Source organism: Rhopalosiphum padi, chromosome 2 (genome assembly GCF_020882245.1).
Source record: "Rhopalosiphum padi isolate XX-2018 chromosome 2, ASM2088224v1, whole genome shotgun sequence".
Classification (NCBI taxonomy): Eukaryota; Metazoa; Arthropoda; class Insecta; order Hemiptera; family Aphididae; genus Rhopalosiphum; species Rhopalosiphum padi.
The window spans coordinates 19,658,036-19,685,126 of NC_083598.1; the positions used below are offsets into that span (position 1 = coordinate 19,658,036).

General features: G+C 29.2%; 1 protein-coding gene across 1 annotated transcript; it reads left to right on the top strand.

Moving 5' to 3' along the window:
• Positions 1 to 1,352: 1,352 nt before the first annotated feature.
• LOC132922019 (pre-mRNA splicing regulator USH1G) lies at positions 1,353 to 23,255 on the top strand. The gene is made up of 10 exons (XM_060985319.1): positions 1,353 to 1,632; positions 5,889 to 5,951; positions 12,269 to 12,412; positions 13,756 to 13,980; positions 14,059 to 14,250; positions 14,501 to 14,690; positions 15,543 to 15,630; positions 16,996 to 17,161; positions 19,639 to 19,778; positions 21,463 to 23,255. The coding sequence occupies exons 2-10, from the start codon at positions 5,932 to 5,934 to the stop codon at positions 21,759 to 21,761; spliced, it is 1,464 nt and encodes a 487-aa protein (XP_060841302.1). The 5' UTR covers positions 1,353 to 1,632; positions 5,889 to 5,931; the 3' UTR covers positions 21,762 to 23,255.
• Positions 23,256 to 27,091: the final 3,836 nt, after the last annotated feature.

Genomic DNA, 27,091 nt, shown 5'->3' on the forward strand with positions numbered 1-27,091 from the left:
ACGTGAATTCAAAAATACTTTCACTTTATTCTCTCGTCGTGTTGTCAGTAAAAATAAAAATATAATTTGAATTATCTCTGTCTCCATGAACTGTCACTTCATTATTATAAAAAAAAAATCATATTTAAAACGAATTTTGAATTACGAATAAATATCTAATTTTGTATAAAGTCATTTTTTATTTATATAAATAAAAACCTTCACGGAAGTAATGCAAAAGCTGTTCCCGCGGCGTCGTCGGTTATAAACTGGAAAAAAAAATATATAAATCTTTAAAATTTAGATGATCAGAATAAAATAGCAAGCTTTGCCAACATTTATTTGTTTATACTAACTTCATGAAAATATTTATTTTTAATAAACTGTAAAAAATGACTAAGGAATTTTCATAACCAATCATATTTACTGATTTATTTCCATTATTGTGTTAAAAATGTCCAAAATTAAATTTTTCCTCCGTGTTATGCTTAGCCGCGAGCCGTATAGGTATACCTACTTGTTAAAAATACTTTTTAAACGTACCTATTTAAATAATTAAATAAAAAAGTAAACTTTAATAATAATATTATATTGTACAGTATAAATATTAAAAACAATGTTTCAAATACTTTAAATTACATAGCTACTTGACTGAGCAAGAGATTTCCAAGACTGTAATTCATCTAGGTAGGTCTTTTTAGCACCTAAATAAACATATTTTTTAAATCCAGTGCATTTAAATCCCCATTTAATTTAGCTTATATAACTTAACTTGGCCTTTTTATTTATAGTTTTTTGAACTCTAAAACACAAAACCAATGAATAAAATATATTTTTTATACTTCTACAACAAGGCTTAGACATTTAAACGTACGCCGGCAGCTACATTTTTGCTAATATATATAGTCACGATAAGTGCATATAAGTATACATTACTTAGTCATCCGTCGTCGGCGGGGTAAAACGACGGCCGACAGACAAAACAATATCATACTCGGTTTTTCGAAATATATACCTATACTCATATGTACGGGTATCTATTATAATATACGTATATACCAGTACATTACGATAATAATATTATAATTATTGTTTGTCGGAAGTGCGACGGACTCGGAAGCGTCCGCTGTGCGTCGGTCACCTGGTGTCACGCGGGCACGGCGAAAAACAAAAGCGACGGCGTGTTCAGATACCGCGACACCCGAGTGGCAGACGCGCGGGTGGAGAGAGACGTTGTGAGTGAGCGAGTGGGTGAGAGAGTGACGGAGAAACTACGGGACAGAATCGCGTGCACATAATATTATTATTATTATTATTATTATTATATTAGAGGGGCGAACGTGTATTTCCAACACAGTCCGATGAACACCGACTTGTGTTTTTTTACAGTCACCTCTTAGTGACGGGTGCGAGCGGTCCGTTGTTGTGCGTTGGTTCGCGTCCGTGTGTGGGAAAAACAAAATTTTGAATAAAAAATATCACCGGACGAGTTTTGTTTTTATATCGTTTCGTTTACAATAGTGTCCGTTGTGTATTTTACATTCGAACGACCAACGATCGCAGTTCTGCAAAGCGGCGAGGTTTAACCGTGTGAATATTAATGCACCGCGAACGGAGAGTGATCATTTAGGAGACTTGACCCGAGATCATCAGGTCAGTAGATTTATTGCTATACCGTGTATAGAGGTATATTTACAACAAAATAAGCACGTAATACAGTGATACTAGAGCACTTGACGACACTTTCTGTTTAACGAAATAAAATATTTGAAAACCATATCCAAATTAGAAACATATTATTTTATGTAGTTCGATTAAACAAATTTCTCCATAATACGATTTTTTTTTCTGTCCACGAAATTCATATAACAAGGCAATTTCACTGTACTTACTCATAAACGGATGAAGCCTACTTGAGTTTATATTTTTCTTATAACGCATGCTAGGTATAATGTCATATATATATATATATACTCGTATATATTAAACGGTGCGCGACCAACACTGTTTTAATGGCTGCATCGAATAGTATAATATATAATACATTATATTTAACTAACCTCAAAATAGTCAGTAGGTATCTTTACCTGTCAAGTATAACAAACATATTTAGTTTCATTTTTCTAACACCTAGTATAATGGTATCCCACAAGTGTTTTAATAGTGTATTTATAAGGTAACTATAGTATACAAACGCGTCGTTGTTTAGTATCTGCGGTTGTTAGGTTTAGTGATGTCAATAGGACGCGCGTATCTTGATGACTCATGCCCCTTACATTTTCATTATTTTATGTATTTTTGACTTAAATGAATTGGTTGTTATAAAGACCTTAAGAAAATACCAATTGATCAACACTATATGGGTATGTACGAGACAAACTCTGAAATTAAGGCTCAATAGCGTGACCGAAGTTGCACTAAGACAACGAGTCAAAAAGTTTAATTTTTTTTTTTTTAATTTAGAAATATCACGAGGGTGAATTTTATAACTAATTTTAGCACTTTCAAGACGTATTTTCTACTTACGTAGTTGCGTTTATATAGTACTCACAGTATTATATGATGAATACACTATTTCACCGTCCAAGTTATACACCGTACACCCAATAAATACATTCCCATAGAAAACTACAGCATGCTAAACTCGACGGAAAAATGTAATACGGGCGAGTCGCGATAACTCGAAGTTGAAGGGAGATAAAAATTCGCTTCGAGATCTGTATTATTCGAGATATCTAACTCGAATTTATATTAATTTATATAATTTATTTATTTCCTAGGGGAATAAAAAAATATTGGAGTAGTCAAATTTTTCGAGTTATCAAGGTTCGAGTTATCGCGACTCGACTGTGATACCTAACATAATCGTCCAGTTTAATACTGCAGCAGTGGCCAGTGTTTAGTGTTTACACTACTGCGACGAGCCTTCGGATGTACCTAGATAGATGATAGTAAGAGATTAATGTATGGTCGTTTGTATGCATTTTGGTTTTTAATGATCACCAGAGAAAATTAAATTTTAATTAATCATTTTAAAGATGAATCTCCAGAACCATAGTCCATAAACGTCATAGTCACGTACATAAAATATATAATGATGCTGTAGCATATAAACGCAAGCACTAGAAAATAATATAAATAATACAAAATATTATTTGTGTGACAATATATACAGTGGAAAGTCTTTCGTGAGTCGTGGTTGTTTAAACGTACAAATTATACATTCCAAAATATGACAAAAATATTGAAATATATGACGCGATGACAACTGATGTACTACATATTTTTATACACAATAATATATGAATATGTTGTGCGAAAACATTTCGAGTTTAAAAGAAAAAAATCCATTTCAAGCGCACTTATCTCCAACGTGTGTTTAATACATATGTTTTTTTAATTTTAATTGGCTATTTAAAATATATTCAGCACATATAGTGAATACATGTTATTATAATACGTGATATCAAATGAATGAAAATTTATCGTGAAAAATTAGTTCCAACTCAAATATTCACAATATATTTCTAAAATGAATAAAAACGACGACGGTGTTATAGTTATTATATAGAGCTACTTTTATTTTATGATTTGGTGCGACGATTATTTTACACACGTGTTAAATGCACACACATGATATATTCTAATTTATTTTCTTTTATTATTATCTACACGACATAAATTATATTACATATTTATTGTTGTTGAACTTGATTTTTAAACGTAGTTTTACCAAAAAAAACATTGCCTGTTAAAAAATAACACGTCGACCGCTCTTCTGTAGAACAAGGTATAATACTATATTATACTAGGTGTAACGTGTATTGTATTAATACACAGTAACTAGAATACTGTTTTTTTAGCATCTTCAGGTTTAGTAGTAGAATTATGTACATTACACGGTGATCACGTAATTTTTTATTCTAGATTATTTATAATACGCACAATTTATTATATCGAATGAGGTTAATATAAATAATAATTTAATAATTTTCAAACAGTAATTATCCTACCATTATAGTATACCATCTGACATTTAGATTTTAGATTAAGAATGATTATTAACATACAATAGTATAGGTATAGTATCTGTGACCTTTATATGAAAATAGAATTGAAAAAAATTAAAATATAAAACATACGAATCCAAGCGAGACAAAAGTTGAAAATAAAAGTATTCAAATACTAACTTTTTTAAAAGTGTATGTCATATACTCATATATTATGACGACTTATTACGATTTCTTAGACTGCAAACTAAAAAAATAAACTTAATCGAACGTTATTTTGAGTTCGAATATTAGGAAAAATATGATACAATATTCGTTGAAAAGAAATACTTATTTAAATCGTTTATGTATCTTATAATAATAGAAATGTCATGACGGTATAAATGAAAACATATTAGGGGCTATGTATAATTTTAATATACCTATACTTCTTGTATGAAAACGGCATCATTGTGTCAACTTTATAGTATAATATTGATATTATATATCTATACCATCAGTAGGTATTATATTATTATAGTATTATGTTACATTGGTAATGCACTAATATTAATGAACAAGCGTTACGAAGGCTCACAGATACGGTTTGACACGTGGTCGTGGTACCTATACAGTTATACATAAAGTTATGCAGTTGTATATACAGCGCGTATAAATATACAATAATAAACCTATATTATAATGTAGGTTGCAGTGACATATAATATGCAAGATTTTATTTAGGATAGGAGAATTTCTATAAAAAATTGATCGTTAATACTCCACAGTTGGTAGGTTTTTTTAATTCAAAAAAAATAGGCAGCTAAAAATATCTACTAGTATATAAGTACCTATATAACTATATATTATATTTAATAATTATTTACCCAAAATGGAAAAATCCGAATATATTTTGTATTATACAAAGTGTAACAGGACTATTTAACAAATATAGTAACATTTGTAATAAAAATTTGTCAAATAGTCTTGTTACACTTTATATATCATCATAAATCAACATGTGGTTGTTATATTATTATAAATCAAACCTTAATATGCCATTTGTCGATAATACATTATACATATGATTCACCAATCAAATTTCCAGTGTTCCATCCATTTTGTTCTTCAATAATGGAGTCAATTAAAATCTGGGTTTTTAAATATTGTTAAAAACCATATTTTCAAATTCTAGAAAAATGTTGTACTACTTATAAGGAATGTCCTATGAAGATTCAAATTTTGTTTCTTTAAATAACAACCCCTATATATTGTACAATAAATAGTATAAATCATTTGATGAATAATTTTATTGAAAAATGTTAACATATTAAAACAAAAATTCGAACGAGTAATTTTCGAGCTATTTAACTTTTTTTACTGAGGCTATTGTAATTTTAAAACACTAGTTATTAATATTAATCTATCAACATTTGTTATTATTATTTATAAAAATAACTCTAGTACCTATAATAAATACTATATTCGGTATTAAATATATTTTATACTTTTGTAAAATCATTTTTAAGAGCTATTATCTTTAATATAAACATTTAAATAACTCAAAAACTACTCGTTTGTAGTACGGAGGTAGGTACTTCAAAATCTTAAAAAACTTATACACTAAAATACTAAATAAATATCAGAAAATAAGAGGGTTCTTATTTAGAAAACTGAAGTTTATATCGTTGCAGGACACTTCTAATAGTACAAAAGTCTCAACAATTTGAAAACATGGAATTTAAGTATATTTAAGAATTCTTAAAATAATAATTTGAATAAATGCATCGTTAAATGAAAAATAGAGGATGAGCACGTCCCTAACACTTGCCTAGAATAATCTGTTGATATTAGATAACATAATGTCTGCACAATTATTGTTACATATCGTGTATTAATGTATTATTATTATCATTACAGACGATCAGAGTGAATCTAGACAAGGTGAACTGCATTACAAACCATGAGCACGAGATTCCATAAGTAAGTACACAGCTATACTTGGTGTTATATTGTCTGTGGCTAAATATATGATCCGCTTGTCTTTATAAATCGTGCGCAGAACGCGATAATAATATGGTTAGATGATGGAAGTGTGATTTTGTTTAAGAAGATCGTTTTTTTTTTTAATGATTATTATACCTGCCAAAAATAATTTAATCATACAATTAGCTGATAATAATTACATTTCAAATTCAATTGTATTGGTATGTATAGATATAATATAATGCAGACATTTGATAAATTTTAGATATCAGGCCACTTTATTGAGTTTTATGTATACTTTTATCATACTTTTCACACCAAATTTTGGTTTGGAAATTTTTGGAATATGTTTATTTTGTTGAAAATTCAAAAAGATTCGACCAATCATTATCTTTGCGTGTTTTGAATTATGTACGTGGTACCTATATGTACAGTATATGCATAATGTATTTAAAACAGTGAAAGGTTCTTGATTTTTTTTATAAATATTCTTAAAAACATTTTGTTTCAAATATTTAGTACAAATATATAATTCGGTGACCATTCTATTATAATACTGGGCACTCAATATTTATATTAAATTGATATTAAACGAGTCGTGAACTTAACGACAGAAATAATATAATAATTAACATGTAATAATATTATCTCCTGATTTTAGTAACATCTATATGTACATCTATAGACTATAATATTATAGAACCTGAAAGTTCAATAACTTACAGCTGGTTAGATGTAAATTAACGGTTTTGAATGTTTTCAATTCAATTATTATTAGTCATAAGATGTAGGCGCGAATGCTTTCTCCGTACAAACTATACATAATATTATAATACTGTAAGTACAGTGATATTCTTAACAAGGCGTATAGCACACACGAATCAATAAAATTAAATAAATATGACTGTATAGATAGATATAATATAATTATACATTGTTATACTTGTCGAACTCTCTTCATTGTAACCTCGTGCGCGTGTGCGTATGTGCAGTATATATATTATACATTGTTCAGTAACATCATTAAAATAAATTTAAAATAAATCAATACCACACAGCGTCTTGATTTTTTCCGACAAATTTCTACTGACCGAGTTCCATTGTACGCGACGAGACAACAATAATAATAATATATGACATTATACGTTTGCGTTTAAGGGTACCGCGGGAATCGAATAAAAAATAGAAATCCAAAACGTCTTAACATTACAATATATACATATATATATATATGATTCGGTACAGAGGAGTGAATGAACGATGACGAATACTTACGATTTACTTGTAATTATAACATTTATAACTCGTTGGGTTTATAAAGAATGATTTATTTTAAATTTAAACTTATGATTGTTATTATATACGAAATGAATAATAATAAAAAAAAAAGATTGCATATTCGTTCGTATGGAATGAATGAATTAATTGTTAGCACCCGTTTCAATAGTCATGCCGAATATTCCTCAGTGTTCTCATCTGGATCATTTCTAAACGCAATAAAAATCAACCCGTTTAAGGTGGGACGCCCGTCAAGTCTTTAAATGCACTCAAGGACTTGGTGTATTATATAATTATAAGTCGTGGGTAACAATCAGTGCGTGTTGTATTCAAAGTTAAATTTCGATTTGTGTATGTATGACCAAATTGCAACGAGCATTTTGATATATTGCGTGTACGAGCTGCTCTTTACATGCTCTTATATAGTCATATCATACTATCATATTCTCAGTGGAAACGCTATTTTATTGACGAACATAATATTAAAGTATAAATTATAGTAACCAATACAAAACGAATACGAAACTCGGCAATTGCATAAATTAAAGTAAAGATCCGTACTGCCGAAGTGTAATTTATTATCATGCATATCAAAATTACAAGTAAATAACAAATAAAACAGTATTTATAGGTATGTAGAATTAAAATAATAATAATAATAATAATAATAACATAATTTCTATTGTGAAAAAGCAATACTATAAACTAACACAAAGCGACGCGCATGTTTATATAAATATTTTCCACGGAGTATGCGATTATTTTTTATAATGAAGAGTCGTACACCTATGCGTATAATGCTGATAATAATATTATATTATATTAAACTCGTTAAGTTTTCCAGATTTTAATTATTATTTTACACTTTCCCCGAGCGCTGCAATTATTTTCACTTTTCCCATTAAATATGAATTCGCATCGGTTACGATTGCATTTAATTTAAGATGGCACCTATGGGTATCTTATAGTTCTTATACGGTATTATTTATACAGCGGATAGGTATACATGGTCAAGGTAGATAATTTAACCGCTAAAATAATAACTCGTCTAGTGTTTTTCTATTCGAGCTGAGTTGACTCGATTTCTTCTAATTGCTTAACACTTCGTGTCAAAAATTATCTCTGTTAATCAAATAGAAAATTAAGAATTTCACTACCTTATATACTTATAGAAGTAGTTTTTAATTTTTCGTTTTTAATTAATTAATTAGGTATACTACCGGTGTTATTAAATACCATTTAGTATTTGCTGTATAGGTGCTTACAACCATGCCATTATAGAGTTAATTTTTAATTTAAAAAACTTGATCAAAATTCAAAATGAACTTTATTTTTATATTTTCAATTTACGTGAATGTTAATTATACAATGAAATTTAATGTTTATATTTCATTTAGTCTGTCTACTGAGCATTTTTTAGAAGGGGCTCTTATTATAGCTAGTAACTTCAGGATATTGACATAAAGCCATCATTTTTGCGTCGTTTAATATTTGTCTAACATGAATTCATTACTCAAATAGTTGATTTTTATTATCAGTTATCATCAATTTATTGGTTTTCATATATTATTATCTATATGTAGACATTAATTTTTATTAAATAACGGTAATTTACAAATTACACATTTCTCTTCCAATTCGATTCTAGTATTTCTGTGTACATTTCTCGTTATAGATGCGCATATTAGAAACTGTATCAAATACAGTACACACGTTTAGAGTAGGTATAATGTAATAATAATAAATAATAATATATTCATATAAGTACTCAAATTACCGATATTATGCATATGACGTATTTGTGCACTATTATAGCTTCTATAGACTTTCTTTAAAAATGAACAATAATACGTTTTCATAAATTTACAATACAATGTTGTTTTGCTTTACGTCATTGACAACTTTAAGTCTTAATAAACGACTTACTTAATTTAATGATTATTGAGACTAACTGTATTATATTTTGTATAAAGGCCTAATATAATATACCTAATATATTTTTCGTCGTGAACATATATAATCATCAGGTAGGTTACCTGTTACCTATTTTACCAACAAAATCATCTTCGAATATATTTTTACATATTATCGTAATACTAATAATAATTGCAAAATACGCGCGTGGATAATAATTATATAGTTACGTCCAGTGTCCAATGTAAGTATTAATATTATTATTGCAGAGGTCAAACGGCAAATACCTAATTTACTACGTTAAAATCGCGCGGCAAGGACTTATGTGTATCTTTTATAGGCATATATCGTATACCTTAACTGTTTGCAGGTACTTAACAATTAATGTTAAAAACAATGTACACGGTAGTCTGCGGATTCGTTAATAATCGTATATAGCCTTCGCAGCGGAGGGTCCTCTCAGCCCGATATTAAATTAATGTATAATAGTGTACGTAATAATAGCCGCTATTTGCAGTACGCGTTTATTCCACATAATATTATAACGTCACAATACTTCCGAAATATATATTTTTATATGCGTATTTAATATGATTATCTACCTCCGCGCAGTGCAATGCCCTACTCGACTCAGTGATTTAATACAATTCCCGGCACATCATCACCGCAACCGCGTGTATACGTATAATAAATACAATACGGACGTACGTGAAGTAGAACTATCGACGAGTGTATGTATGTATTATTATTAAGTATTTTCGAAACGAGATCGAATCTAATGCGGCGAAAAAACACAGGACGTCACGACGAAATATTATTATTTTTATCTTCGCGAGAATACTGTGCGATTGAAAATATTTTTTCGAATTATTCCGACGGAAATCTATTTATTGAAGTGGAAATGGTGATCGGAGAACGTAATGCATGCAATAAATTATAGCAGCGTGTTTCGTGTAACAATACGCGTGCGTGTTATTAAACTCGACGAATGAAACCAACAACGTTCGTTTCTAATTACCTATGAAGTATATAGAATAAAAAATAAAAAACTGATTTACTAGAATATGTTATATAAATTATAACTAATAACCTATAAGTATCTTATAATTTTGAAATGAGTGTAGTGCTGAAAAATGTCATGAAATATTTCAGTATTTTAATAAAATTTGTTTTCTTTTTTAAATAATAGTTTAATTTTTACGAACATTTGTCATTCCATTTATAAAAGTATAATTTTCCAAAAGCTTATAAGGAATCGCATATATTATTAAAGCTACAACTTATGGACTATATTATTATTAATTAATTAATAATTATCAATTTATCATCAATAGCTAGGTATTTGTATTAAAAATATTCAATGTTTCACGTTTTTGTGAAATATTTTAGACTCGAAACACTAAATAGGTATGTATATATTATAACCCGTAAATAATAATTTGACGATTTTATGAAATGGTATTCATTTATTTTACACGACAGAAAATATAAAAAAACCGTCAAAATGACACGCCTTTATCATGAAATTAACGTTTAAATCAAATTTGACACCATGAGATAGTTCGATGTTTTTATGATTTTATGACAATTTGCTTTGTTGAATACTATTTATTTTTGGAATAATAAGTTTCAAGATTTTTCATAGGTGAAATATAAAAAATAAATATGTGTTATTCACTTTTTTATACGTTTAACTATGCAGATACGAAATACATTATACGTATATACAAATACTTATACTTATATTTTAGAAATCAGTATAAATCAAGTTGCTCTTAAAATAAAACATGTCTATATAGTATATTAAAAACATAAATACTTTTTAATAATTAATTTCATATTACTCTAACTGCAGATTATCAAATTGTCAAAAATTAACGACGTGAAATTTGTGAAAAATTACACCTTTTGTATAGAGGTTGGTTTCTTTAATCACCATAGACACTATGACATATATAATTATTCTTATTAGAACTAATAATTAAATGTACTTTTTAATTTCAAAGGTATATTTAAAATTCTTGTACAAGTATTCTATTAAATTTTAGATATAAAAAGTATCAAGGTTTATTAAAGAGAAAAACACCATAATATTTTATATCAGTATAATTAGTTTAAAAATGATTTAGTTTATCAGTTTATGTAGGCTCACAAACCATACCTATTAAAGAAACACGAATATACATTATGTGTAAAATAAAAAATAATTTATAAAATGTGTGTAAAAAAAAGTTATATCGTATACTATTAAAAATACTACGAAATAGGAATAAAGTAAATGACGCATAAAAGGCCAAAAACGACCTAAATAATACAAAATGTCAATTCAATGCAAACAATTTTAAATTAAAGTTTTAAAACTAAATTCATCATTATGTAATGTAATCAAACGTCGTGCTAGGAAAACTATGTCTTACAATAAGCTAAAAACGTATTTTATTATTTCTATATACTTCGAATTCACAGCCCCAACAACTGTGTTCTGTGACGTAGAATGCGTTCCGTTAAAACAGCAGTGACGTGATATTTTTTTTTTCTATCGGCGCGCGGCGTGTAGGTATTGTACTATATATGGACATTATATTACGATTTAGTGAAACTGCAGTTTGACATGTTGGAAATATCGCATTGATACATATTTGATGTATACCCACACACAACATTATATTTGAATGCACGAGACGAAAAACCTGCAAATAAACGTCCCGACTATAATATATATAAAACGTCTGCGTGTATAAGACTCTTCGATTGAACACGAACCCAAATCAACAATAGACATTCCGGTGCAAGATGTGCCAAAGTCGCATTACAAAACAACTGCTTTCTAATAGCTACGAGATTAGGGGCACGCCGCGCCAATGCCGCCGACGCCTTAGCCACCGATTGTCTTTCCTTTCACCGGGTCAAAAATCGGCGGTCCCGACGTATAATATATAATACGGCCTATCATCGGTAAACGCGGTATTGTTGCGCAATCCAAATCAATCGTTTACATATTTGATACTATTAAACCGCATTAAGTTTAACGTTTATAAAATGAAAATACACGGTAATATTGTAATATACGGTGTTATTATATTGTTTAACATTACTCAAGTGATTTTTGTTGTTTGGTTTAGAGCGGCTCAAGACGGTTTCGTAAACCTACTGAAAGAGGCGACTAAAAGAGATTGTAACGCTAAAGATGACGACGGGATGACGCCGACGCTTTGGGCGGCTTACAAAGGGCACCTGGAAGCGCTGAGGATACTTGTCGGCCGAGGGTAAGGATGACATAATGCGATTATGTCGTTATTTTTGTCAAACGCGTTTATTATACTGCTATCAACGGTTTGTCAAGGAAATCAATCGATTGTATAACGATCGGTGGGAAAGCGTGACATTCGGGTCCCAGGACTAATTGCTCTTATAATATGATGGTATACAAGGTGATTTTTTTTTGTCATGAACCACTCATTATTTCCAAAACTATTAACGTTTTTGAAAATATTTCTTTTGGTATAATTTACAGTCGAAATAAAATATTTAAAAAATTATTTTTATCTTCTCAAACGACAACATACATTTTTAATTTCTGAAGCAGAATATTCTTTGAAATATTTCGATACTTAAAAATCGAAATGTAGACGAGTGGTTTTTGAACTATAACTTACAAGATAATTTAAAGTTTTGGGGATTAGAGTGTAGTGGAATGGTACAGGGATATCCCGCAAAATGTTGACCTATTACTCCACTCACATAAGCTTTAAATACTTATTAATTATTACTCAAAACTATACTCGTCTAGATTTTGGTTTATATTTATATCTCAAAAAATATTCTGTTTCAGACTACGAAATAAAAAATGTAAGTTGTCGTTCAAAAAATATACAAAACTTAAAAAATATTAATTAATTAAATTACATTTTTTAAATTTTGTTTTATTCCGACTGTAAATTATATAATAAAAATATTTTTAAAAAGGTTAATAGTTTTGAAAATAATAAGTGGTTAATGATAAAAAAAAATCAACTTGTTTATGGGTACTTTAGATTCGGTTTCAGTGAAATAAAAACAATAGTGACGACGTAATAGAATAAAAAAAGACTAGTCATCTGTAAAACTAACGTTTAACGAGTTTAATATTGGATCTTTGCAGGTGACTTCCTATCGTGTAACTATATTGTAATTATTATGTATAATTACTTTTTATAAAAACTAATAAGAACCGAATAAGCGTGTTATTTTAATAAAAAGTATAAACGAGGTTTTTTTTTTTTAAAAATACTCTACTTACGTAAAAAATAGACAAAGAAACATAATAAATTATTATTAATAATTTATTATAATTGATATTAATCCTAATAAATTATTTCCGGTATTCAATTATGTTTTAAATCGTATCCAATATCTACTTAAACAGGATTAATTTAAGTCTACCACGAAAACTGGCCCTAAGTTCTATTGATAATTAGTATCCATTAATTGCAAATAAAAATCCTAGTATCTTAATATGTTATGTCTTAATTCGTGCTTAACCAAGCTCGGTGTCTGACGATGTATAAACTTGTACAGTATTAATAAAAGACGTGCCACTATTTTGACTGAATAACATGCTATGTTTTAGGGGTGATCCAGAGAAATGCAATTACCATCTTGGACAAAACGCATTACATCTGGCTGCGTCTAAAGGTCATTTGAGTTGTGTGACTTTTCTAGTCGGTTTTGATGTCAACTTGTGGGCTTTAGACTTAGACTTTCTCACAGCAATGCAATTAGCAGCCATACACGGTAAATCGCAAGTACTTCAATACTTGGATAAAGCGGCTGCATCTCAAATAATGCAAAACAAGTAAAATGACTTTAAACATAAAAATGGTACAATTTATTGTGGTTATTGATTTTACAACATTATCGTGGTATTTTTAAGGAAAAAAGTTGAATCTAAAAAAGAAAAAGCTCAGAAAGACGCAGAACGTAACCAAAAAAAGTACGAGGATCGGACGAAAAAAGAAAGAGAAAAAGAGAAAAAGCAAATTAGAAGGGTGGAAAAAGAATACTTGGGTGGCAACAAAGCAGATTCGGAAACTGCTATACCTACAGTCAGATCAATTCCTCTGTCGTAAGCATTCTAAGCAACAACATTTAAAATAATTCAATTATACGTCGATTTCAAAACACAATCACCCGATTTAAATGAAGAGTTAATCAATGTGTATGAAATACGACACACTTTTATAATAATAAAAAAACTAGAGAACTTTTTTTTCTCATTTTGTAAATACGTAGTTTTGAAACGGTATCTCTCGCCGTAAATCCAATTCTCGGTATAAACGTTACATTATAATGAGATTATATTTATTTTGATATAGTTTGCGGAAATCTTCATCGGACCTGTCCTGTAAATCCTTCACAGAGATCGTCGGATCTGGTACCGTGAAAAAACCGTTTGTTAGCTCGGGCGGTGTAAAAAAGATATTGGATAGGAAACTGAAGGCGGCAGCGGCAGCAGTGGATGCACACAACAAAACCAACAAATCAACGTTCAGATCGATAAAAGAAGTGAGTATAATATTACGAGTATGCTGCGTTCTTATTAATTAGTTCTATGAGAGGTGCGTTTACCGGATGACACCAGTTTTGGATTTAACGGTGGTGCGTAATACCGAGGCCTCAGTTCAATGGCCTGGATTATTTAACTTTGTAATGAAATAAATTATTATCAATATTGAATAATGGTCAAGAAAAAAATTATTTTATAAAATGTTATCATCTCTACTTGTTTGTAACTTGATTTAAAGGAAGTGCATTATCCATAAAGGTACCAAAAGTATAATTAAAAAGTTTTCTTTTTTGAATCTATCTTAATTTCTATCAAAGACCAAACGATACACAGAGTGTAACAGGACTATTTAACAAATATAGTGACATTTGTAATGGAAATTTGTCTAATAGTCTTGTATAATTAGTACAGTATATAATATATCAATATGTCAATATTTATGAATAAAAATTATCATTTTTATAAGAGGACTCCAATATTAGTAGTTGCACTTCAGCCTTCTGGTAGTAAAGTTCGGCACTGGATGATCCTACTGCAATGTTAAAATTTCACATTCTATACCGTATAACTACCTATAACTATGTTTATAATTCTGTAGCTATTTTTTGCTATTAATAAAACAAATTATAAATTATAAAATTATGACACTGTAACTTCGGACAGTAGGCTTAATCCATATAAACGTATGTAATATTATTAGTATTAAAATACGCAAATCAAAACATGAAAATATATTTTATAGTACGGCGGTATAGACAATATCTTACCAAAAATTCCGTCGTCGTCGTTGCGCAAACATAATGTTATTTTATTATTATATACATTGTTATTGTTACGTAAACGATCCACAGGTCGAGGATAGCACGAGTGTACGGACCATAACGTCAAATGGAGATTCACAAATTATTTATGTCAATTCGTACGAGAACGAGAACGGAGGTAAATACAATAAAATGATATCAACGTGATAACATTATAATAATACTAATAATATGTAATGCGTGTACCATATAATTCATAGCAAAAACTCATCACAAAACGGTTTTACGAATACATGACCGCGATCGTAGCTACGCAGTGGATTTTACATTGCGTACAGTCGGCACATTAAGCGATTAAATCTATTATAAAATCGTATTGAGCGTTGTGCCGCTTGTACTTAACGCATTTATGAAAAGAATAATAATTTCGCGTTTTTTTAGTAATGCATAAAAACTGGGAGAATATCAAAGTAGGCACAGTGTATCTACGCGAATTTTTTTATTTTATATGATTTTTTTTTCATAGGTATATATATAGTTGGAAGTGTATTTTAAATTTAAATATTATATGTTACTATATTAAACAATATCGGTCTCAGTCAATTATAGGTACTTTCGGAACAATTTCGTCTATTATTATATGTTTAATATATAATATTATCAAATGAAAATTAAAACAAAAAAGTGTAATTGAATTTAAAATAAAGCATGAATAATTTTTTTTTTTTATATTTTTAATAATTTTTCAAAATTAACTATAGTTCCACATTTCAACAGAACTTATTATGAACCTATTACACATTACCTACATATTATTTTGACTATGAAATAAAAAAAAATCTTACTTTTTAATTTATTTACAATTTTCTTAGTACAAACAAAAAATACGTTTCATAAAAAGTAATAATAAACACGAAAACAATGATTAGCAGAAAAAGAATTACTGTTTACCCCGAAATAGTCAATGTCATTTTAAAGATAAATACATTTTTTTCTTACAATTAACATTCTCCACCGTTGTTTTATAAACAATCTTTATGGGAGTCAGAGAATTATTATGCAAAATTCTGTTCAAACTAACTACTGTATTATAGTGTATTATGAAAAGAGTTCTACGGAGAAGAAAAGTTGTCAATCGACCATATAGACCAATGCCGTACTGTACAATAGGTCGTTATCTTGACATCCCGTAACAACTGAAAATATTTTTGATTCTCCGGTCTATTACAAAACGACAATAGAAAACGATAAATGAGCGTGTCTAAGTGATGAGCCTGTACAGAAGAATTTCCAATAGTCTTCAACTATAGACTAAATAGATTTTAGGTCAAGACATAGTATATTATTGTTATTATTATTAAAATGTATATATTGTTTAACTGTGTCAACATTGTAAAACACATACTGCACATTGCTATGGCTGTAAAGAGACTTCAGTTTCTCTCCATGTCTGTGGCCACAAATAAAAAACTATGATATTATTATAATTACCGTATCTCGTATACTAAATCGTTTAACATTAATAACGTTTGACGTTTTTAAGGGAAGAGAGGCAGGATTTCGGATGTGTTCGAGTTACACCGCACCATTTCACAACCGAACTTCATCATGGATCTACAGCAGAACGACGACGCCAATAAAGTGCATTGGCACGATCGAGGTAGCATGTTCGATCGACCGGGTTTCGGAAGCGTCGCGTTCAGACAAAAGTAATTTGCTCACACACACACACATATTATCACACACACCTACACGTAAATATTGTAATATAATATTATTATAGTACACGATATGTAATAGGCAACTACTCGTATCGACATTATACTATGGAACTACATAACCGATAAAATATAGTAAGTAATAACCGTGTAATTTTCGTGTGGCATGTTCGATACGAGAAAGAAAAAGAAAGAAAATAATATACCGTTTCAGAGAGTAATTTTAATCAAACGACGCATGTATCCATGTCACTGCAGCTACAGGTCTTTTTATAACTTAATATAATTTTTTTTTTTAAGGAAAAACATACAAAACTCAGTCTGTAAAAATAAACCAAGCGTCGTATTTTATTTCATAATATCTAACGTTAACGGTTTAATTTGTTCATTACCATAAATTATTCCTCGACTTGAGTAGCTCATGTGAAATGACTCAAAATTCGAGCGTTGAAGACTTTATCACGATTACGCGATCAATTACGGCTATTACTCTTATATAGTACATTATGCATATTGCTTTTCGATGGCTTACCGCAGTTATTACGTCATATGACATGCATACCTATAATATAATATAATATAATGGTTATTGAGCTTTAAAACTAGTTTTCGTAAAAACCAAAAATCAAACTTGTACTCGAGGTCAGTGGCGCAACCAAGGGGAGACATGGATCCTTCTCCCTTCCACATGAGAGTGTTATTTCAATATATTCATACTATTATAGTGATAGAATTAATTCCTCAATAATGTAAATTGTAATAGGTAATGCTATTTAACAACAATCTAATATATTATGCACAAAATAAATATACTATGAACTCTAGATGTATAGTGATCGTTATATTGAGATATTACATTACGCTTATCGTGACACATAAGATTATTTAAATGACGTAACACGTCGTTACGAGCTTTAGGCGTTTTTTAAAAAGATGCTCAATTAAAAAAAAGTTACAAACGCAACACATTATATAGTATCCTATAAATATTAAGTTACTTTTTAAATAGAAAAAAAATAGCTACATGCTAAGTACATTAGGCCTGCAACTGTGAGATTAACTAATATTACTATCGATGAAGTGGCTGTGACGCGGTCCACGACGAGCATTAGTCTTACATCGGGATTAATATAGTCAGCGTAGAACTGTGACCATCTTCTGAATAATACTGTAGATGCTCTATTCAGTCTATTCGTAACTGTACAAGTCCTAGTTGCAGTGATATTAATAATAAATATTATATAGCCTATTGTTCTAACAGGGGTGTCATTTGGGGTATTGCGGGGTATGCTTATGCATATCTAAAATTTATCAAGATCCAATTTGGCCTGACCATATTTTTCTGCGCCGGGCGGAAATTATTCTTTTTTTGCATATAATTGGTCTCAAACATCGACATCTTTGGCTATAAGTTGTAGTAGGTGTTAACAAACACATTTTTGACATATTCAATATATTTGACCAGGCACCGGCAACAAGCGGCCCTCGGGACTTTTTGTTGCGGCCCGCGGCCCTTTAATTATATTTCATGATGTTTAAAATTTCAATTTCATGTCTTAATTCTTAAATTGATATAAATAAAATTTAATCATGACTATTATATAACAATGTGCACATCTCATGAGATAAGCTATGAGCGAGAACGTAATCTAATCGTATATAATGTATATATCGTAATATATTAATATAATAAATTATATTTTTTAATATTTTAATTTTGTATTCGGCCCTCAATGAAAAACTGAAAAAAATTATGGCTCGTGTAGGTAACAAGGTTGCTGACCCTGACTATACAAATGCTGACTTTCTTCATACGGAATAATGTTTTTTTATTTTTCATATTGTCTATAACATATAAATAATTAAATTTAAAATAAAATAATGTAGATATGTATTAATCTGGGATTATTAGGTATATATATATATAATAATGATATTATATTAGATCATTATATTGATCTTATTAAATTTCTGAGTGTAGCGAGAAAATTTTTTTTTTTAATAACCATATTACGAGTATATTATAATATATTGGCCTGCTGGAAATTTTTTGGCCTGCTTTGTTGTTAGCATACCTTTTAAAAAATTGAAATGACGCCCCTGTGTACTAATATTGAGTACAATTCTGCTGGTTAGGTTATTGTGCGCTCACCGCGGGGTGTGTGTTTCAATATTGCTCAATGTTATAATAAAGTATCAAGTTTATACCATAAACTTATATTTGAATTATATACTTTAATAACTTTTTAACTGTAGTTTGGGCTTATTACAATTTCTAATCGAACTAAAGTTAAATGGATGTGTAGGGGCACGGAAACGAAATACTTACCCTCTCCTCCACCCGTCCACAAATACACACATACAGACAAATAAATGTTTTAAAGTATATCCGCCTATGAATATACCTACTGTTGCAGTGTGTAGCTGCATAATACTTCCTAATAATCATATATCTAATACATTTTCAGCGTGACCACAATTCCAGTACCAGACGTGTCTAGGGCGACTATTGAAGACGAGGCGTGCAGTATCGGCAGCGCTGGAAGTCTGGTGAAGCGGAACCAACCGAGCAACACTATGTCCTGGGACGAATTCCAAAACAGCGACGGTAACATTAAATCCAATACGTCCATCGTCGTTTATATTACCGTGAATAATAATTATTATCGTTACGCGGAGAAAATACATCAAATATATTATAGTGACGAAAAAATAATAACGTTGCGCTGTATACACGACTCGTTTTAAAACCACTGCGCAGACTTCGGAATCGTAAACCGGTACCTATGGTTAATATTCGACAAAGGTGTTTTTTTTTTTTATATTATAAATAATAAATCCAAACGTTAATCCATATCAAATCATGTAGGTACTCAATCGCCGTATAATTATACCATAGTGTACCGACTTTGAACATAATATCATAGACGTATATCGTGTACAAGTGGATAAACCTATAGGCCCCCGCAGCGTTGTTGTAAGATTGTATAATATAATATTTCGGAATACACGCAGGAAATAATATGTAAACTTAATACAAAAATATCATGATATTAATTGTGGATTATTTAATTGCAATTCACTTTGCTCAAACCTCTACAGACGCCAGACGGTGTATAATAGTTCGTAAATAATTCCCTTTCTAAACTAGAAAAAATATACATACAGCGTGTCGATGATAACGAAGCCCGGAGGTAAAACAATTTTCATAAGTTATACAATATCGTCAATATCATCACGCGAACAACGGAGTCCGAAATGCACACTTCTTAGTACAGTATACCTATATTTAAAATTTAAATTTAAATTTTGTAATTTATTTAAAAATACAAAAACTAAAAATTAAGTCCGTAGACTTGCAAGTATTCATGTTAAATTCTATGGACATTTATCTTTTAAAATTGCCTTAACTCCATCTAAAAAATGAAAAAAGTGGATAATTGCTCTGCTGTACTGAGTCAAGTGTACCTCGTCATTTTGAGTAGGTCACTACAATGGATGTGTTATAGTGTTATATTTAGAATATTGAATAACACATTTATAATTAAATACATTATATATATCAAAAGCATTTTTGAATGTTAAAATATAAAATCTTTTGCTTATTTTGGAAATTTCTAATAGTTTTAATCGTATATTATTACAAAGTAGAATACTTATGAAACATAAAAAATTATTTTGTAGTTCCAGAAGTGAGTAGGTACGAATTCAAAAAGTGTATGAATTCCCATAAAGACGTTAAAATGTCTCTAGTATTATTTATAATTTTACTACTAACCACATTTTGAATGTTAATTTACAAATATAATAGTACCCAGACCGATTTTTTTTTAAGTTAAATGAAGAGTTGTTATACTATTATTCGTATTACTGACTATATGAATAAATATTTATTATTATTATTATAAAAAAAGTCATAAATAATAATCTATGTCTATGCATTTATTATTCACTCGGATATACATTTTAAAAAGAGAAAACGATTGGTCTCTTATAAAAATTGTAACTCATTAATCCAATGAATTTCATCAAATGGCAAAATATACTTTTATCAATTTTGGCGTATTATCTAAGTTTAGGTACGTCCTAATAACTCCACACGGACAGAATATTATTTTTCTACAATGAATCGATTATTACAGACAGTGTAGTGTATAATAAATTATTGTACAATAATAATAGGCGAAAATTGAATAAATATTCTATTCCGATTCTTATCATACGAGTAGTCTACTTCGAAACCTTTATTCGGTTTAGTATTGCAGTGAACTTATTATTGTCTTTCATTTTAGAGGAAAACATCGCGCTGAACGGGCGCAGTACAAAGTGGTCGGCCGTGCACAAGTTCCTGGTGTCGGCGGGCGTCGGCGAGTACGTCAACAAGTTCGTGGAGCAACAGGTGGACCTGGACGCACTGTTCATGCTCGATGACCGAGATTTGGTCTCGCTCGGTCTGCCGCTGGGCCCCAGGAAGAAGCTGCTTGGCGCAATCGAAGAGCGGGTGAGGAGACGCTGTACCCACGAAAACATTGGCACCTGTACAACAATGGTGGACACGATGGGTCCTGCAAAATCGCTGAACAAGTGTTAAATAATTTTGTATAAAAAAAAACCAAATCACCGTATCGCGGGTATTTGTTGAGTTAGATAGGTGCAATGTGCAAGGCTGTGATTTTAACGCGCTGAGCAAAAAGACGCTTTAAAAAAATGACACAAATTCGATCTGAAAATAAATAATTTGAAAAAAGTTATTTTAAATAACAACGCGTATTCGTTCAGAATATACGCTATTATTCTCATTTATGTACAAATCATAATTCAAAAATAATTGTTGTTTTGTATTTAAACATAACAATGTAAGAATTTAAAAATACTTTTTTTTCAGTATTCATAATATTATTAATTTATTACTGACAAGTTATCTAAAAATAATCCGTCTTCAGATGTAGCATTTTATATTATAACGTCAGAATCGAAATGTACAAATATTAAAATATATAAAGTACAATATGTTATAAAATTAATAAAATTACATATTAGTATTTGGTACAAACAGTACAAGAGAATTTATCTTAGTATTATACTAGCTGTAATAAATAAGACAAATTTCAATAAAATTCAATTTCTACCACGAAAAAAACACGCAAGTGCATTAAAATTCATAACCCTGAACATAAGGCTGATTGACATATAAAAAAATAAATAATAAAACAATGTAACGATGAAATATAACCTTTTCAGATTGTATACAAAAGGTCTAAAATAAAATTTAAGTTTGATCTTATTGTATATTTTATTATGGACGAATATTACTCGTGGTATTTTCAAGTACAACTTTTTTTCGTCTAATCGACATAATGCGAACTACATTTATGAACATTTTAATGTTTTTGAAACGATATTTATAGATATTACATTTGGTTAAAAACTAAAACTAAATATTAAACAAAATGAGACGTAATAAACTCTTGATTGAACACCCGCGATAGGTACGGTATAAATATAAACTATTAACAATATATTATGATATACATATAATATAATCTTATATATACGTAGGTACTAAATTGTTTACGTTATTTGTATGATAACTAAGTATTAAATCGGTACGCGTTTGTGTATTATTTCTTGAACTATTGTTTTATTCTGCTTTTGGTTTGGACTTGTACCTAATTATGTATTAATTCGTAGTGATTTGTGTTATTTTATATTTTTTATAAGTATTACGTATTACGTTTTTTATCTCTACTGTTTCTAAAATAATATCTTAAAACTTATTATAATAAGATTTATATAATATTTTAAAATCGTATAATATTTAAATTGGCAATGAAAATAATAATAATTGTTATTTAATAAAGCTACCTATGTTTGTGATTACGTAATTTACCAATATAATAAGTATTAGCATTGCATTAATAGTTAGATTTTATAGGCAGGTACTTGGACCGACACTGTTGTTGAGATTCGTAAAATACGTAAGACAAATTTAAGCTATATTATATAAGTATTTATTATATTTAAATAGATGTACTTGTGACTAATAAACCAATGTATATAATGAATTAAATGGATTAAAACTAGATGTACGAGAATTATTTTGTACATATATTGATCGAAGATACTCTTAAAATTGTTCAAAATATTTTTAAAATTTTGTCATGTATAGAAAAATCTTCTTAAGCCATAGAGTAGATGTGTTTTCCGCTCACGCTACGATGATACCAATAAATATACCTATATCCTAAATACTTGCTATAAAATAATTTACAGTATGTATTTTACAAACAAAAACCAAAAAAAAAAATAATCAAAAACCAACTTTGAACTTAAAAGTTGTAGTATTTTTACCAGCCACAAAAGGTGATGATAGACTCATCTATCGTTCCACTAAATAAATTAATAAATCTAAAACATTTAACGATAGAAAATCAAAACATTTTAAAGGCGACACTAGAAACAATGACTGAAAAACACAATAGGTAATTGTAGAGAATCCAATTATTGGAAAGCCATTTATTTATTTTTAAGATCCAATTAAAAGTATACATAATTTAAGTACCATCACGTAGTTAAACAAGTCATTTTTTCGTATTAAAAAAACATCGACTAAAACGACAAAACATTAAGATTTTCGAAGATAAAATAAGAAGAATTTGGTCCAATAATGATAACCCGAAGTCCAGTTATTTCAACTGACCGGCAGAATAATCAGTAAGTTGAACTTTTAGCCGCCACGGCAGAGAACGCGGGCCCTGGAAACGTCAATGGTAGAACTGCGGTTGATGTTTCATGATAAGTCGGCGACCTTCGATCAGCTTTCATTCGCAAGAACCGCTTGGTGACCCCGGTGTCAATGGGCGTCGAGACCTTTGGTTGTCGCGTGGGTAACGTGAAGACCTGTCATAGCGTATTAGCGTCTCGGATGGTAGTTCACTTGTCCGTCGCCAATTTTTCCTCTAACGTCCCGTAGCACTTTCGCTTTTTCGTCGGCCATTTGGTACTGACAGTAGTCGACCGCAACTCGTGGGTACGAGACATAAACGGCGCAAACAGCTCCGAGGTCAGATTCGGGTCGGCTGTCTGATCACCTAGCCGGGTCAATTTTATTACTGACCACGGTTAACTGATCTTCGTCGCCAGCTCTACTGTTAATGTCTCCAGCACTCACCTTCTCAAACGTTGCCGCCACAAGTTCAACTTCCTGATTATCCTACCACCAACAGATTAAATCAACGGCTTCTGGTTATTTTTCTTGACCTGAAATCAACCCAACTTTCACAATCTTAATTTTTTCGTCGTCATTATGGTAGTCATAGATTTTGTCGTCGTAGTCTGAGTCGTTGTCGATTTTGAATAACTATTTCACAATAGTAAAAAAAATTATCCTTTCGTACGACCAATACCTATATGCTTATTTATAAGATTCATGTTCGAAAATATAAGTATCGAATATCTACTATTTACTAAATCGTTATTTCGTTATTTTTTATTATATTTTCGATTTTTGATAAAAAAAATTAAGTATTATATTTTTTACTTTGTACGTTGTATAGAAAAATACTCCTAACACCAGTATCATTTTGAAAGCGTTTAATTGTTATTTAGGCAATGACATTTTATGATATTTTGTAAAAATTTAAAAAAAGGAACTTTAATTGTTCGGATCTACGCTTATTCGAAAAATAAATAAATGGTCACAGATTATTATCACACATGAATGAAAAATGTTTGGAAGGAAAAAATAGTGAGATACTCTATTACACTAATAAATTATTAATAATTGAACTACGACTAAATTAAACATACGTACTTTTTAAGAAATTAACTCACTAAAAAAACTCCAACACTTTTTTCATCAGCAGCATTCGACCATATGTGGGTGTATCCACGAGATGTGATTAAATCAATTATCAAACCACTTTCGCACTTCGTAGTAGTTAAATAAAGTACGGAGAAAAATTATAAACACCAATTTTCGAAACATCACAATATTGATATGAACAAGGTCCACCAACACAGTCGACTATTGCTAATGATTGACATCCATAGTATGGCTTAAAAAATATACCCAATAATTTATAAAGCCAATTATTTTTAAATATCTATAGTTGAAATTTAATTATGTACACAAATTTAAATTATCCAACTTGCTCTAGAAATCGAAACTTGCGATAAACGATCATTTTTTACATGAATTTTCAATTTATCTTTTATTTATCTGCTAACATTTAAATTTCTTGAAATAGTTTATTCAGTCGATCAAAATTCCATGGGTTAATTAATAATCCAAAGAAAAACTCTACTGATTCACCTATGTTGAATATGAGCGATTAGAGAAAGAATTTGGGCTAACATATTAAGGACACAATTTACCATTATAATGAATTATTTAATATATTATATATTATGCACAAATTTATTTATTTTTAAAGTGTATTTTATAATCAATGACATGCCACAATAATAACACTGAACTGATATAGCCATAGCCCGTATTGTATATTACAATAAAATATTGTATAATATCCAGTATAAATTGAGGGAAATTAAATAATTTGTAATGAATTTATAAATATACTTAACGTAACACGTTACATGGCATTCATTAATTATCTTGTAACTTATAAATTAAAAATTTACTATGATATTATTATATTATATAAAGAATATTTTATAAAAATATTATTAAATTATTTTTAAATACATTGTATATTATCATAATTCATAATAGTAACACGGCGTTCTGGATAGATAATTTAGCTACACCACCGCCATATGTGCATTTTTTTTTCAGTTTGATTGTTATAAACCGACGAAATGAAAATATAACGTTCAGATCTTTTTGGGTTTTTCATTTTGCGAACTAATGAAATATATTATTTCCTCTAAAATATTAAATTTGACAAATTTCGTGTAAACTATTAATTCTATAAAAGGTATATTTTTAAAATTATAATTGTATTAAATGTTTTCGAAATTTAAATAAAGAAATCTAAAGAAACTTAAAGAAATCTTGGATTTTATTTTTGAAAAGTTCAAAGATGTAAATCAATACTTAAATTATTTATTCTTATATAAACTAGATGAAAAAAATATGCTTTTTTTCTGTAAATTATTAAGAACATAATTTTGTTTATAGATGTTGATGCATTAAAATAGACTATCTAACTATTTAACGATTAGTTTCTGTCGTTTCTGAGTTAAGAATAATAGTACTTAAAAAGTCTTGTATAAAATATAAAATCGCAAAATAAATATGAAATATTTAATAATTCAATAATGAACTATAGTGATCCCTTAATATGATTTAATAACTCATGATTATTGATTAGTCCTGTTCATTAAATTAATTAATTTTGTATACAAATTAACACTAATTTATAATATTTTAATGGATTTAATAGTTATTCATTTATTTTGTTTGAAAATCATAACATAATGCAGTCTCCAGCTTTTACTAAAACATAATTATTCATTTATTGATTTATTTTAACATGCTTTTTGGGGGTTTCCCTATAAATAGTATTGATACAGTAGTTATAAGCAGGGCTTAGGACTTAAATCATTTGCTTATTTTTATGGATTGACTTGAAATATAGCAGAGTATTAAGGAAGTGTATGTAATGTTACAACTTACACGTTCAATTATGCAATTTTAAAGTACTTTTTTTGAAAAAAAAAAATGCTTATTTCTAGTTTTTTTTACTATTTTTGCAGTTTTAACCAATTTTTCTACTTTTTTATGATTTTCTCTTGCAAAGTCGTTTTTGATAGAATTACAATTAAAATTAATTCTTATCTTATCCCCGGGATATAAAGATTTATTTATTTTCTTGATTTTTTTTAGTTAGAAACTTTTCCTAATCATTTTGTTTTAATATTTTTTGTTATCATTAACTATATTATTTTTAGAACAGT